Genomic DNA, 12,917 nt, shown 5'->3' on the forward strand with positions numbered 1-12,917 from the left:
CTGTGCGGATCTGTGGCTCATTTTCATCTTGGGAGTCAGCGAGAGGCAGATGGGGAGCAGGGTGGGATGGAGAGGTGCTGCAGGAGGATGTTGCGCACTTCAATTTACCTCCGGAGCGAGTGGTCTGTGCATCCATGCGGTGCTGCGCGATGACTTAACTTATGAGGTACTGTTTGTGTCTGTGTTGTTATTGTCTGTATCTATATAGATTTATGTTTCTTTATTTAACTTTTGATATTTCTTTATGGCAAAATTATAAGTAGGAGCGAATTATGTTTGATTTAAAGTTACAGAGGAGGGAAAATATTATTATAAAACTAGTGCAAGAAAAAAAAATTCATAAGATAAAACTATATGTTTTCAGATGATTTGGACTCTTTTGTTTCTGTTGCACCTGTCAAAGTTTGTCATGCTGTGCAGTAGTTTCCAGCATGGCATATTTAAAACATATAATGTGTTTAAAAAAAAAAGGAAATAAAGAAAAAATAGTTACCACTTCATTTAATAGTCTTTTGCTCTATATAGGCCTGAAGTTAAAATTATATAATATTGTTTTTCCCATTGTTTAAATAGTGTTAAAATAGAATACCCTTCAATGAGTTTATTTTTCTGAATGCGTGTCATTAATTCTCTCATCGTGTTCGTTTGTACATCTAAAGTGCGTGCACCTTGACTCAGCTTCATCCATCCAGAGGTTTCTATGTCATACGCACTTTTTATTCCTGATGTAAACAAACCTCCAAAAGCAATACTCCTCTTTGACACTGGGTGGCGTACTTCTGCAGAGTTAGAGCTCTCAGAATGAGTCAGATGTACTGGAAAACATTGATACAGCACTACTAAATGAGAGACGGTGGGTGTATGTTTTTATGTTTTTATTCATTTTGTGCCTCATTACTTTGTTGGGTTGGGGGCGCTTGACCAGTAGATTTGCTGAGTGCTTCAGAGGCACAGTAACAGAAACGTTGTACACAGTTGTTATAGCACAGGCTCTAAGGAAATAAATATATTGTGGACTAAAGAACAAAGTTAATCTTATCTTTTCTTCCAGATAAATATCGCGATTCCTCTCTTCACAAAGGAAAATGAGGTATTACTTTCAACTTTCTGCGGAAGGTAAGAGCCAGTACACTTCCCAGCACATACAGACATCAGTGCAGAAGCTCACTGTTTATATCAATCACTGTCAAAAAGCCATAGCTGAGAAAACATTTGCATTATTTAAGTGCAGGGTGTGGTCAGCAGTCACGTGCATACAGTACAAGCAGAATTATAGACATTTACAAGTGCACAGTATCAAAGTGTGCAAAGGTCATTCTTCACATTATGTCAGTACAGAGGCATCTTTTTGTCTGACTTTTTGTCCGACTTTTTGTCCAACACTGTGATGTCAGAAAAAGCTGAGCTGAGGGGGAAACATTCACCGTGTTGTATTTTTGACATGTCTCGAAATAATGCCCGGGATTTTGTCTCAGGACCTGCCGAGGATGAAGCAGTCCGAAGCTTCTCTTTCATCACAGGGTGCGTGCGTGGAGAGTTTCTGAATGGTAACTTCAAATCAGGTATCAGGTAAGATTATTACTGTTTGATTTCAATAAACCTTATTTAATGTACGTGTGGGTGCATCCACGAGCCCATTGTTCCCAATACAGCCAAAAAACAATATCAATGGAGCTGACTGGGCACCTTTCCAAGGGAGGGGATTAAGGTTTAGGAAGTGGAACAGGCATGGCTGATAGATGACATGGCTAAAATTAACACACTGCCCACTGGATGAGGAGCATAAATAGCAGACAGGAAGGGCCGGCGCTCGAATGTATCTTTAAAGCTGTAATGTGCGTCTGTCAGAATAAACACAAAGCACTGTCACGTTCTTATTAGAGAACATTAGGCTGGGGAAAAACAATAATTCCAAAATTACCAGCAATAATAGAATATTAGTTATGGATATAGTGGAATTGCCTCAGGCGTATGACACGTCGTCCAACTCTACTCCTCTTCCTCTGTTATTGTAGTCGTCTTGCATATAGACTGAGGACATCTTTATCCTCGAGGAGCAGATAGACCTCGATGCTCCGATCAATACCCACAGCATCAACCAGTCTGCTCCGAGCAACCATGCTTTGATCCCTCAGATCCCTTACATTTCCCATATAGCTTGAGGGTGAAAGCTGATTCTTTTACCAATGCCCTCCTTTTTCTCGGTCCTGTAAGGTGAAGCTCTGGGCTCCATATCTCACTCCGATTGGGGAATTAGGGTATCAGGGGCTACGAGTGCTTTGGGGGGGTTGGAAGTAAATTTACAGCCAGATGAAAATCTAGACTTGTAACTGGAGGTTAATGGAAACTTTAAGATGTCAAATAGGGAGGGAGGGGAGGTTTTGTGCGTAGCTCAACCAAAGCCTTTGAAATATTTCATGTAGAACAACAAGAATTTGGTGGTCGGCGAGACCGCACTGCAGCATAGAAAAATATTCTTAAAACGTAGTTGACTGCAGTTCCAACACTTGAGTTCTAGCCAACACTAGTGATGGTTGGAATAAAAACAAATTCCCCCTTGGAAGTCTTCTTCCAAGTTTTTTTTTTTTTTTCTTTAAAACTGATGAATTATTGATGGAGGAACTTGTTGAACGTGACCATTGTCATATCTCTACAATAAATAGGTGTGGTGGTGAACTGACAAACACAGAAAAAAACTTTCTTTACCTTTTTGTCAACCCGAGACAAAGCCTTTATTTCAGCTTTAGCATATAAAGGGGACTTTATGCTTCAGACATGCAGACAGACCTAATAGGCACAGCCTTGTTGAGAACAGAAAAGCTCATAAAAGAGACAGAACCCAGCTTGTTTCCCATATCGCCCCGCTGGACACTGCAGTATTGTAGCTGGAGCCGCGGTAACACAAATTGGCTGAATTGACATATTTAAGACCTTCTACCATAACAAATGAAAACATTTTCTTTCATTCATCCAGACTAGCTACAGATGGCGATTGTGAGAATTCATAAGAATCCCGGTAGAGTTTGGTCGCTTTATTGTTCATATGTCGTGCCACAGCTCAGATGACCTCCTGTCCTTTGACCCATATCCGTGTTATAGGTCCAATTAGATCATTTCAACGATTTTATTTCTCAGATTTCGGACTCTAAAAAAAAACGTGTCTCTCCTTTTTGTCTTCCCACAGCTCCGTTCTCTGATTTGCATGACAAATGAAGACTCATCTGATCAAGGTATGTGAACCATCAGATAAAACTGCAAAGACCCACATTCTTAAAATAAACTCTGCGAATGTTTGACAGAACCAAAACAGACTATTTATAAGACAGGAATGCAGTCCCTTTTTAAAGGTACAGCTACGTTATTTAACCGCCGCTTTACGTTTATTGCAACACACTTGCATAAATATTCCACCGTCGTGTCTTACTTTGCAGTTACGTTCTCGTTATTTTACCAGATACGTCATTAGATTCGATTATTTTTAGTAGAAACGACGGATGAAATGTTGCTCTGCATTTCCTCCAGGGAGATTTGTGGTAGGAAGCACCTAGAACAGAAAGAGGAAGTATACGTCGTGGGCGTATTAATGGTAAAGTGTCAGAGTATGGTTATGACAGCCAATCACTTCACATTGCATTCACCCACTCTGGACGTAAAGAGCGCTGACATTAAATGAGGAGTGCCATGTGTTCTGCGTCACAAGTCGCTATAGTAACCAATGTACGGATATTACTAAAGAATCACAACATAAAACCAGAGCGCCGTGCAAATGTCGCCTTCGGTGCAGATTCAGAGACGAGAAGAATCCCTCATTAGACTTGTGTTTAAAAAAAAAAAAAAAAAAAAAAGCTAAAAGACCGTCTGCTTATGCAACTGATACACAAGCCGGTGATGTGCCTTTAAAACCAGTGGGTTGTCAGGTGATCGAGGAGACTCAGTCAGCTCAGCCTCACAGACAGAGAAAGCCAGAGTGCGTCTCTCGCTGAGAGCAGAGAGGAAAGCGCCAGAGAGGAGGGCAGCGGAGAGAGAGAGGGAGAGAGACCCAATTATAAGGGGACATGGGGGGAAATGGGGACACGGCAACGTCACAGAGTGGGGGACAGGGAGCCGTGGTGGTAGGGTCCCTTTAAACTGCAGTCTGTTCATGCTCACATGCCTTGTGTGGCAGCTAGCAAGTGTGTCTTTGCAGCTCAGCTTGATCAAGAAGTTGCGTCGTATCGCCACAACAGAGGTTATAAAAGCACAGAGAATTAAGTGCTGCGTCACACCCGGGAAGAGGAATAGCGTGATCATGCGCGCTGCTGTGCGTGTGTGTCTGTGTGTGTGTGTGTGTGTGTGTGATTGCGGGTCTGCTCTGTTTCCTTGTATATGTGTCAGTTGGAAGTAGCAGTCTAAGAGCAGTTTATGCTGTTGCAACAAGATGAAAATAAAGAGCGCATGTGTTTTGAGAGGCAAGCCGAAACGGGGAGAGAGAGGGAGATACAGAGAGAGAGAGAGGGAGGGAGAGCAAGTCAGAGAGAGAGAGAGAGATTTTGGATTAGTTGCTACGTCACTTTTTCATGTCAGGAGAAACAGAAGCTGAGATAACAGAAGCCCAGAGTCATCGAGTTTTCCACCTGAAGTCGACACAATGGTTTCGGACAACCTTGGCTTTCTCCTCCTCTTCCTCTTCCTCCTTGGTAGTTTTGATCTGCTCTGCCTGTCGCTACCGTGTATATATATATATATATGTGTGTGTGTGTGTGTGTGTGTCTGTGGGCGCTGTTTAGTTCCTGTGAGCTGATATTGGGAGTTTCAACATGGATGCTGAAGATGTTTTTCTAGGTCTTGTTTTGATAGCATCGTAAGGTGTGTGTGTGTGTGTGTGTGTGTGATCGGTGGCCAGAGGTGCGACAAAGGGGTTAACAAAAGAATATTCTGGAAGGTTCTTAATATCACAGCGAAGCTCAGAGAGGAATGTTTTTGCAGAGAATTATTGAGGTATTTGAACATCGCTTTTTTATTTTTTTTATAGCGCCATCAGCTTAAGGAATACGGACGATCACATTTGTGCAAATAGGTGAATACAATCATGCATGGTGCCGTCCCGACCTATTAGGAAAGCGTATCATGTGTCTAATACACCATCATATGGGGGAGTGTGTACAGATGCAGCCAGGTGGACAAGCAGCCGTCAAAAGATTATAGGATAAGTTCATCGCTCAGCCAAGAGGGTGAACATATGTGTGTGTGTGTGTGTGTGTGTCTATGTTCGAACCGTTGGCCTACTTGTTGTGATTTAACTCTTGATGGAGTTGACGGAAAGGCCGATGCTGGAGGAGGAGAGAAAGGGAGAGAGAGATGACGGCAGATTGGCTGATGGCGACATACAGCTGGATCCCGACCAATGGATCCGCTTGGTGTCTGTGGCTAGTGGCACTTTTTGTCATGTGACTTGTTTTCACCCTCCAGGGCCACTGGGATTTGGCAGAACCTTTCCCAAGACACATTTGTTTCTGCGTAGTTAGGAGAGACGGAGATGGTGACGCAGTCATTTCTGGGCTGGACTTCTCTTCGACCAGTACACAGCTTGTGTCTCTCCCTTTTCTCTATCTATCTGCTCATCTCTTTTAATTTGTCTCTCTCTCGGAGAAAGGGGGGGGGGACAACAGAAGGGGCTAAATGTCATGGCTCTGGAACAAAGGGAGAAAGGAGGAGGAAGAAGAGAGCGAGATAGAAAGAATGAAAGAAAGAGAGAGAGAAGTTGTTTACCTTGCTCTCTTGGTGACTCTGCTTTGGCTTCTCTCCAGCTCACATGCACTGGACTTCCTAAAGCTGCTGCATCACAGGCCACTGTGCCAAAGCTGGCTTCTCATTGGATGGGAGGAGCTCCCTGTGGCTCCACGAGCTGCACAGCAGCGCTTTATTGGCCAAGCAGCTGGAGTTCAAGAGATCTGATTGGTTAAGAATCACTTGTTCTCCTGTGCAGAGAGGTTTTCCAGGATACACAAATGCCATGTATGTTTCTACTTGTTGAGCTGTTAGTTTGTAAAAAAAGTGAACTGGGGATCTTTTGTGAAAGTGGTAACATTTGTTTCCTGTGTGTGTTTAGAAAGACTGAAAGCGACGAATGAGTTGTGTTTTTATGAGAAATGTCTGCATTATCGACCGTCAGTCGTCTTTGTGACGCTTTGTCTAACAAATGTTTGCTACAACATTTGTTTAGTTTACAAGATGATGAATTTTCTTGGAATAACTTCCAACGTCTTAACGACTGGAAAAAACGGCAGAGACTCATTCAGTTAATGTGTTTATTTTATGAAAGTATGCTTGCCTGTAGACGTTTTTTTTTTTTGTTTTGTTTTTTCACGTGACCTGCTATGCACTCAGTGCACCAGCCGTTAATGAGAATTAATTAACTGGAAGTGCAACCAATCGGAGTCCGTCTTTAGTTTGTCCAAGAATTCATACCGAATTACAGAAAGTCCCTTCCAGGAAACTTTCTACAAAATTAATAATGACATATCAGGAATTGATATGAAACTACGGGGTCCGTAACATGAGGCTGCTCTGCGTCTTCTGCATAGCGTGCATGCCTGACACACTCTGATACCTGTGATGAGGGCGGCGACCGCAGGAAGGATTTAAATCCCCCGACAAGAGAGGTCTGCTCGTTCTTTGGCTGGAAGTCCCAACGTCCAAAATATGCCACAACTCCGAGATAATGCAAGTGTGTGTGTGTGTGTGTGTGTGTGTGTGTGTGTGTCCGTGGTCTGCATTGCAGCTCCTGCTTCTACAGTCAGCGTCTTTCTCTCTCTTTCACTCTCACTCTCTCTTCTAAATGTGCTGATGGTATAATATACTGTATACTGTCGCTGCCTGTTTATGTTTCCTTTATGAAGACGACTGTGAAGAAGAAGATGATTCTTAGTGTCAGTACGCTCGCAGTCACCTCGTCACGACGAGCTGCTTTAACTTGGTAGTATTTCAAAAGAAAAGTACAACTGCAAGCGAACAAATCGCTTATCGTGCATGTCTTGCTGCAGTTCACTCACTCAGCGATATTCCTGTTTCTGTCTAAACAAGGACAGCTGTGAAGATATTCATCCCTGTGGGTTTCCCCAGGGTGCTGCACAGTTCCTTCCTGATCCTGCCGTCTGACCGCTCTCTGATGGCCTCCTGTCCCTTTAAATCTTTTATAAGCATTACACAACAGGTCCAGTGGCACACAAGCAGCAAACAACCCCGAAAAAGAAAACTGACAGGGTTGGGTTGTGCCAGTCAGGCGAAGGAACCAGACACCTACAGGCCTTCTGATCGGAGTCGTCACTGTGGCTACAGTGCAAAACACACACACACACACACACATGTGCATACATAGCCTTATACACCCTCACACGCAAACCAACAAAACAAAATGGGCTTAGTCCATCAGAAGCCTGAGGACGTGTAAGGACTGAAGGGATTGCTGTGAAAATCAAAGTAAATCACATCTGATGTTTCGAGGCTCCGGCTCCGGCTTGGCTTTTTTTTTTTTTTTGGCTTTAATCAAGTTTCAAGACGAGTAGCATTCATGAGAGTTGTCATTGCTTACATGGAGAAATGAAGCCAGACTGTGTGTGGGTGTCTGTTCTGGAGGGATAGGGGCGGTTTGAGACAAGACAATGAACCGTCACCTGCACGCAAAGAGTGAAATCAGCACATGGGGGAGAAAATGGTTGGGTAGTTTTGTACTTTTTTTTTTGTTGTTGAAGCACTTGGCAACAAGTCAGTGAACTGGCCACTACCTGTCGTTGCCCCACCCTCTCAGTATATTGTAGCTGCATGTCTGCGTCATGGCTCTCATTGCCAGCGATTGACTCTCACTTCCTTGCTTTTTTTTTTTTTCCCCCCCGTGTAGTGGCTGGAGATCAGCGGGGCGGCCACTATTCTACCGAGCAACAGAGAGGAGAGGACTCATCGAGGTCCGTCTGCAGGTGAGCCTGTATGTGAAAGAGGCGTACAGTGGCAGTGTTTTGTGTGCCTGTTCTTGTTTGGCCCTTCACACATCCGCGTAGCTTGGATCAAGTATCAGATCAGTCATGTGGGCGTGTTAAAGAGAAATAGATTGAGGGAGAGGGAGAGAGAGAGTGAGAGAGAGAGAGGTGTTCTGGTGCTTTCTCAGTGGTTTTCCATTACATTTCTCTCCCTTGGTCTGCGTCTTTCCTCTCTCTGCTTCCTGGCCTGAAACAGGGCAGTGAATCAAACATCTTTCTGGGCACGAGCATGAGCCCAATACCATCCCAGAGTGCATTGCGTTTAAAGACAGTCTCCAAGATGCTGTCAAGCCTTTCCCTGGAACATCATTTTAGTCCAGTTAAAAAAAAAACAAAAAAAACAAGGTAGAGGCAGACAAAATTTAAAGCTTACTGTGCCCATTACTAATTCATTGATACGCATTGGCGTAATGGAGACCAATGAGGCATCGTTTAAACAATTAATTGTTCCATTTGCAAATGCTTAGGCCTCCAGATGAAGACTTAATACGGCAATGCCTCTAACAGCTGTTATCTTTTCAGCAGATTTTACTTAAGCCAACTCTCCCGACTGGAAGAAGGAACCCGCGCAACAGTCTGTCATGATTAAATGCCATGCATATTTGTGTCATGTTATTGTGGGTGTTTGGTTAATGCAGGATTCATATCTGTAAACAGAACATGCAACAGATTTCATACAATAACATACATTCAGCTGTTCCATAAGAGATGTCTTTGTGGGTTGTGATCTTTGAACGGTGTCAGGTGACGAGCGATAAAAGAGAAACACTTGATAGAATTAATGTAAATCATCTCAAAATGTGGACGTAACTTTAGAGAGTAAGTTATTTTAATCTCTGCTCTCCATACCATGTTGAAAATATCAAATTCGTATGTGTTACAGACTCCCACACTACGTCTGGGTTTATTCGTAAGCTACTGCCATATCAGTGACTGCTTCACATCTACAGTATATTTCTTAGGCTCTGTATTAATTACAGTATATGCAGATATCAAGCTCAAGGTGTGTCTCCTGCTGCATCTGAGCCACCATATCCTCCCATTTCAAAGTGTCTAACTGAGATAGTTCCTGGCCCTACCACATCCACTATGACTGTCGTTTCCAATCTAATTGTACTAGTTGTTTTCCAGTGTTGTATTAGTAATGCTCTTTTCCGTCATTTCATAGATTAAATGCATTCCACGCCACAGAAGAACGCCTTTCGTCAGAAGTGCCCCCCTTGGAAGCTGGTTTCAGATGGTGGCTTAGAGTATCGTCATCTATCTAGCACCATTTGAAATCAGTGTTCTTGGGGTGGGAAGTTTATTTCACCCGCCAGCGACAGGCAGCTGTGACGAGTCACAAGAGGATGTCCAAAGAGACGGACGACTTCGTCTGGAAAGCATCGCTCCCTGCAGCACTACTCCGTGGGCTACAAACCACCGGTGATGTTTAGACAGCTCAAGCTCTTTGTCCTCAATCCAAGGTTGACCGATTTCTTTTGGTGTTCAGAGTATGCTTTTGTTTCTAGCACCATTTGAAATCGGTTACAGTGAAGGACAGATCTCGTCTTAACTTCAGGAAGATTTCGCAATTCCCCATCGTGGATGGACTGCAATGAACTTTTGTCACGTTACTCTTACAGTGTCTTTATGTTTTCTGCCCCACCTGGATCTCTCACTGATATCTAGATGTTTGCAGATGTTGTCAGATCCTTCAGTTAAAGTATAAAGTACTTCATATATTTTGATTAAAAGTCCTGTATTTTATTTAAATAAATTTAGTAGTATTAGCATGATGTATTGTTTTGTATGTGAACCTTTAATCTGTACAGTAACACACCCGTCAAATAAATGTAGTCAGCTAAAAAGATGATATGTGTCTCCTTTTGTAGTGATGCAAAAACATGAAACATAAGTACTTTAAAGTTGTACTTAGGTACTGTACTTCAGTAGAAATCCACAAGGTGGCACTGTGAAATACAAATGAGGAATTCTGTTTTGATTAGTCTGTATTTATTTTGGTGAGCTCAGTTGGTAGAGCATCATTCCCCATCTCTCTCCCTACTTTCCTGTCACTCTTAAAGCTGTCTCTATAGAATAAACCAAAAAAAAAAAGACCAAAAAAATATCATAAAAGAAATGTTGTGAATAGCTACATAGTTTCTTTTAATATTCGTTTTTGTCCTTTTCAAGCTTTTATTGTACAGAGACAGCTGAACTGTGAACCCTGGCAAGGACTGAGCCTTTGTTCCAATTAAAATATTTTCTTATAAGTATCAGTACGCTTATAAAAGTGTCATTAACATGTTTAAACCTCTACGTTTTTTATATCACTCCATAAGTGTTAATTTATGTATATTATACAATAGCATATTCATTCAAAGCGAACATCTGTATGCTGCAGTTCAGATGGCACATCTGCACTGAGGATGATACATTTTCTCACAAATATTCCTACAGAAACTGGATGTAGAATAAATTGTGCTGCAAAAGTTATTATTAAAGCTTGACCAATTGACTGTAGTTTCTTTGTAAGCTCATTTCTCACCACACGTACTAACTAAATATGTGAAGAAGTTGACAGACATGTATTTTATTACAAGTTTAATTCTCTTTTCAAGGTAGCAAACTTCTACACCACAGTCAAAGGTTTAATCATGCTAAGCAAAGCTTTTGTACATACTGTATAAGTAAAACATAAATAATACAATACATCAAACAACATACTTGTTCTTATTCTATTATTATTTCATCAGTTCATCAGGAAACACACACCTGCCTCACAATTATACAAAACTGTGATGGTGACACAAATTTTAATTCAATAAATTAAGCTAAAAAGCCGGAAAAGAGCAAAGATCACAGTCTATAATGTTTGTCACTTGTGTCCGGTCACACGTAACTATCAAAAGTGGTCAATTTGGAGATGCAACAGTGCACAAACAAAAAAACAAAATTGTATGATGAATCACATGGCAAGATTCCAACAACTTGGTTGACATATATACACAATACTCAGGCAACGTACAAGCTAAAACACTTGGCTTTCTGCATTAAGGCATAAGGAACATGCCTTATGTTCAGGCACTATAAACGGGACTATTTAACAGGTCCCACTATACAATTTCTGTTACGGTGGAAGTTGAATCGAGAAAGCCGGGGGGCTGGTTTATTGTTTAGGGGCCAGCTGTCTTTAAAGTGAACTGTGCAACAGTTCTGCATAACTGACCTATATTGGTCACGCTGAGCTGTACTCTGCGCTATAGTGCAAGATTAAATCAATGTGGTGTTTATGCGTCTTTGATATACAGGAAATCTCCTTCCTTCATAATTATAGAATAAAGAAAATGATGATGCTGTAAAGGAAAGGTATCCAAAATGTCACTGAAATGAATTATACATAACAGAAAAATTGGTTATACTAATCTGAACTTCAGATTGGTGTGCAGAAACATATTTTCCAGGGACGCTGCACAAGCCTGTGCTGTCCACATGCACATGGATGAGTACATTCAAAGACTAGTCCAGTGAGGATCCTCTTCAAAAGTTCTTAACTCAGCATTGATGCCACAGGATTGTCGCGCTTACTACAGAGGAAAAAAGAAAAAAGGAATTAAATTAGACCTTTTAAAAACAAAAACAAATTGTGGAAACACCTCCAGCCTGTGAAAGGGGGAAAAAAGATTAACTGTGAAGGATTTTAAGAGAAGTAACAGGTAGTTGTGTCCGACAGGTTACTGTAGCTAGAAGCCTAGGACAACATGCAGGGAAGGAAAACATCTTGGATATGAATAATACATGATGGACATTCAGTATGAATTATATGAAAGCTTCTGCCTGCATTATCACCTATTAATCTTGCTCATCACATAATTATCTGTTCATTTGGCATAAATGACTTGGTAGTCCATCTTCTTACCCAGAGAGCTCAGCCCCTTCCTCGTTTGCCACCTCCTTGACAGCAATGTGTGTCCCGCTGTAATCCAATTTTTATCGGTCAACATTACTTATATATGTATATATGACCAGGCAGACAAGAAGGAAGGAGGGTATAAGGAAAGCCAGAGAAACACACCCTCTTCACCCACGAGACTACATACCACCCAACTACAAATAATACCTCACACACAAACACCAGGCCTGTCTGCTGCTATTCATCTGTCTAAGTGCAAAACGATCCAAATTCGTGTGCCTGTTCCATTGAGATGCAAAACCTGTTCATTTCTACGAGCAGAAATCAACAGAAGGTTTTTATTGCACGCAGAGTTTGTCGTGACACTGAAACTAAAGTTTATGTAGCTGTTTTATATTCATATCATGTGACACGTGTGGCCTGGTGTTCCAAAGTTTGAAATCAGGATACTGTAAAGAAAAAAAACACCAAAACAATTAAACAATATCCACACAGTGTGTGTTATTCACATTTTTTAAATATAAAGAACACACACACCTCTTCTACAGAAAGAAGTAGATGACTTTACCACCAGATGCTCTGTTGTTTTGTTTTTTTTAAACCATTTGACTGGCCTGCATATTTTTTTTTATTTTTTATAGACACTCTCCGACACAAACTCAAACTCAACAAAGGAAACATTTCTGTTCTGCTTCAGTCCACAAAAAAATAAAAATAATTGCAGATAAGTTACTCATTTGATTTTTTTCAATAAAATATACTGCTATTCCTGGTCTGTCCACTAGGGGTCGCCCTGTCCTAATAAAAGTATCCCGTTTCCACCTTGACCAGGATACAGTTACAGACACAAAGAATACTCAATGTAACATGAGCTGATTGACTCAGTGTGGAAAAAACTTTTACTCATCTTCTGTTTTGTAAATGGTTGCTTTAATAATTGTGAACACTTTTAGTGTGGTCATTATTTATGAGCTAATATGAAACTGGAGCAGAGTGACCTACAGCTCTGT

General features: G+C 41.4%; 1 protein-coding gene and 1 long non-coding RNA gene across 4 annotated transcripts in view; one reads left to right on the forward strand and one right to left on the reverse strand.

The window, feature by feature from the left end:
* Positions 1-19: 19 nt before the first annotated feature.
* LOC109141880 (uncharacterized) lies at positions 20-10,060 on the forward strand. The gene is made up of 3 exons (XR_003463865.1): positions 20-1,569; positions 3,185-7,952; positions 9,181-10,060. It is a non-coding gene; the product is annotated as an uncharacterized LOC109141880 (long non-coding RNA).
* Positions 10,061-10,581: 521 nt separating this feature from the next.
* Positions 10,582-12,917, reverse strand: part of LOC109141879 (membrane cofactor protein-like) — a 33,683-nt gene continuing 31,347 nt past the window's right edge. For all 3 annotated transcript variants that reach the window (XM_027288748.1, XM_027288747.1, XM_019273867.2), the window contains 2 exons: positions 11,914-11,970; positions 10,582-11,581 (listed from right to left, as the gene is read on the reverse strand). In XM_027288748.1, coding sequence (XP_027144549.1) covers positions 11,545-11,581; positions 11,914-11,970 — 94 coding nt within the window. In that variant the 3' untranslated portion in view covers positions 10,582-11,544. The remainder of the gene's footprint in view (positions 11,582-11,913; positions 11,971-12,917) is intronic.

Source organism: Larimichthys crocea, chromosome XV (genome assembly GCF_000972845.2).
Source record: "Larimichthys crocea isolate SSNF chromosome XV, L_crocea_2.0, whole genome shotgun sequence".
Taxonomy (NCBI): Eukaryota; Metazoa; Chordata; class Actinopteri; family Sciaenidae; genus Larimichthys; species Larimichthys crocea.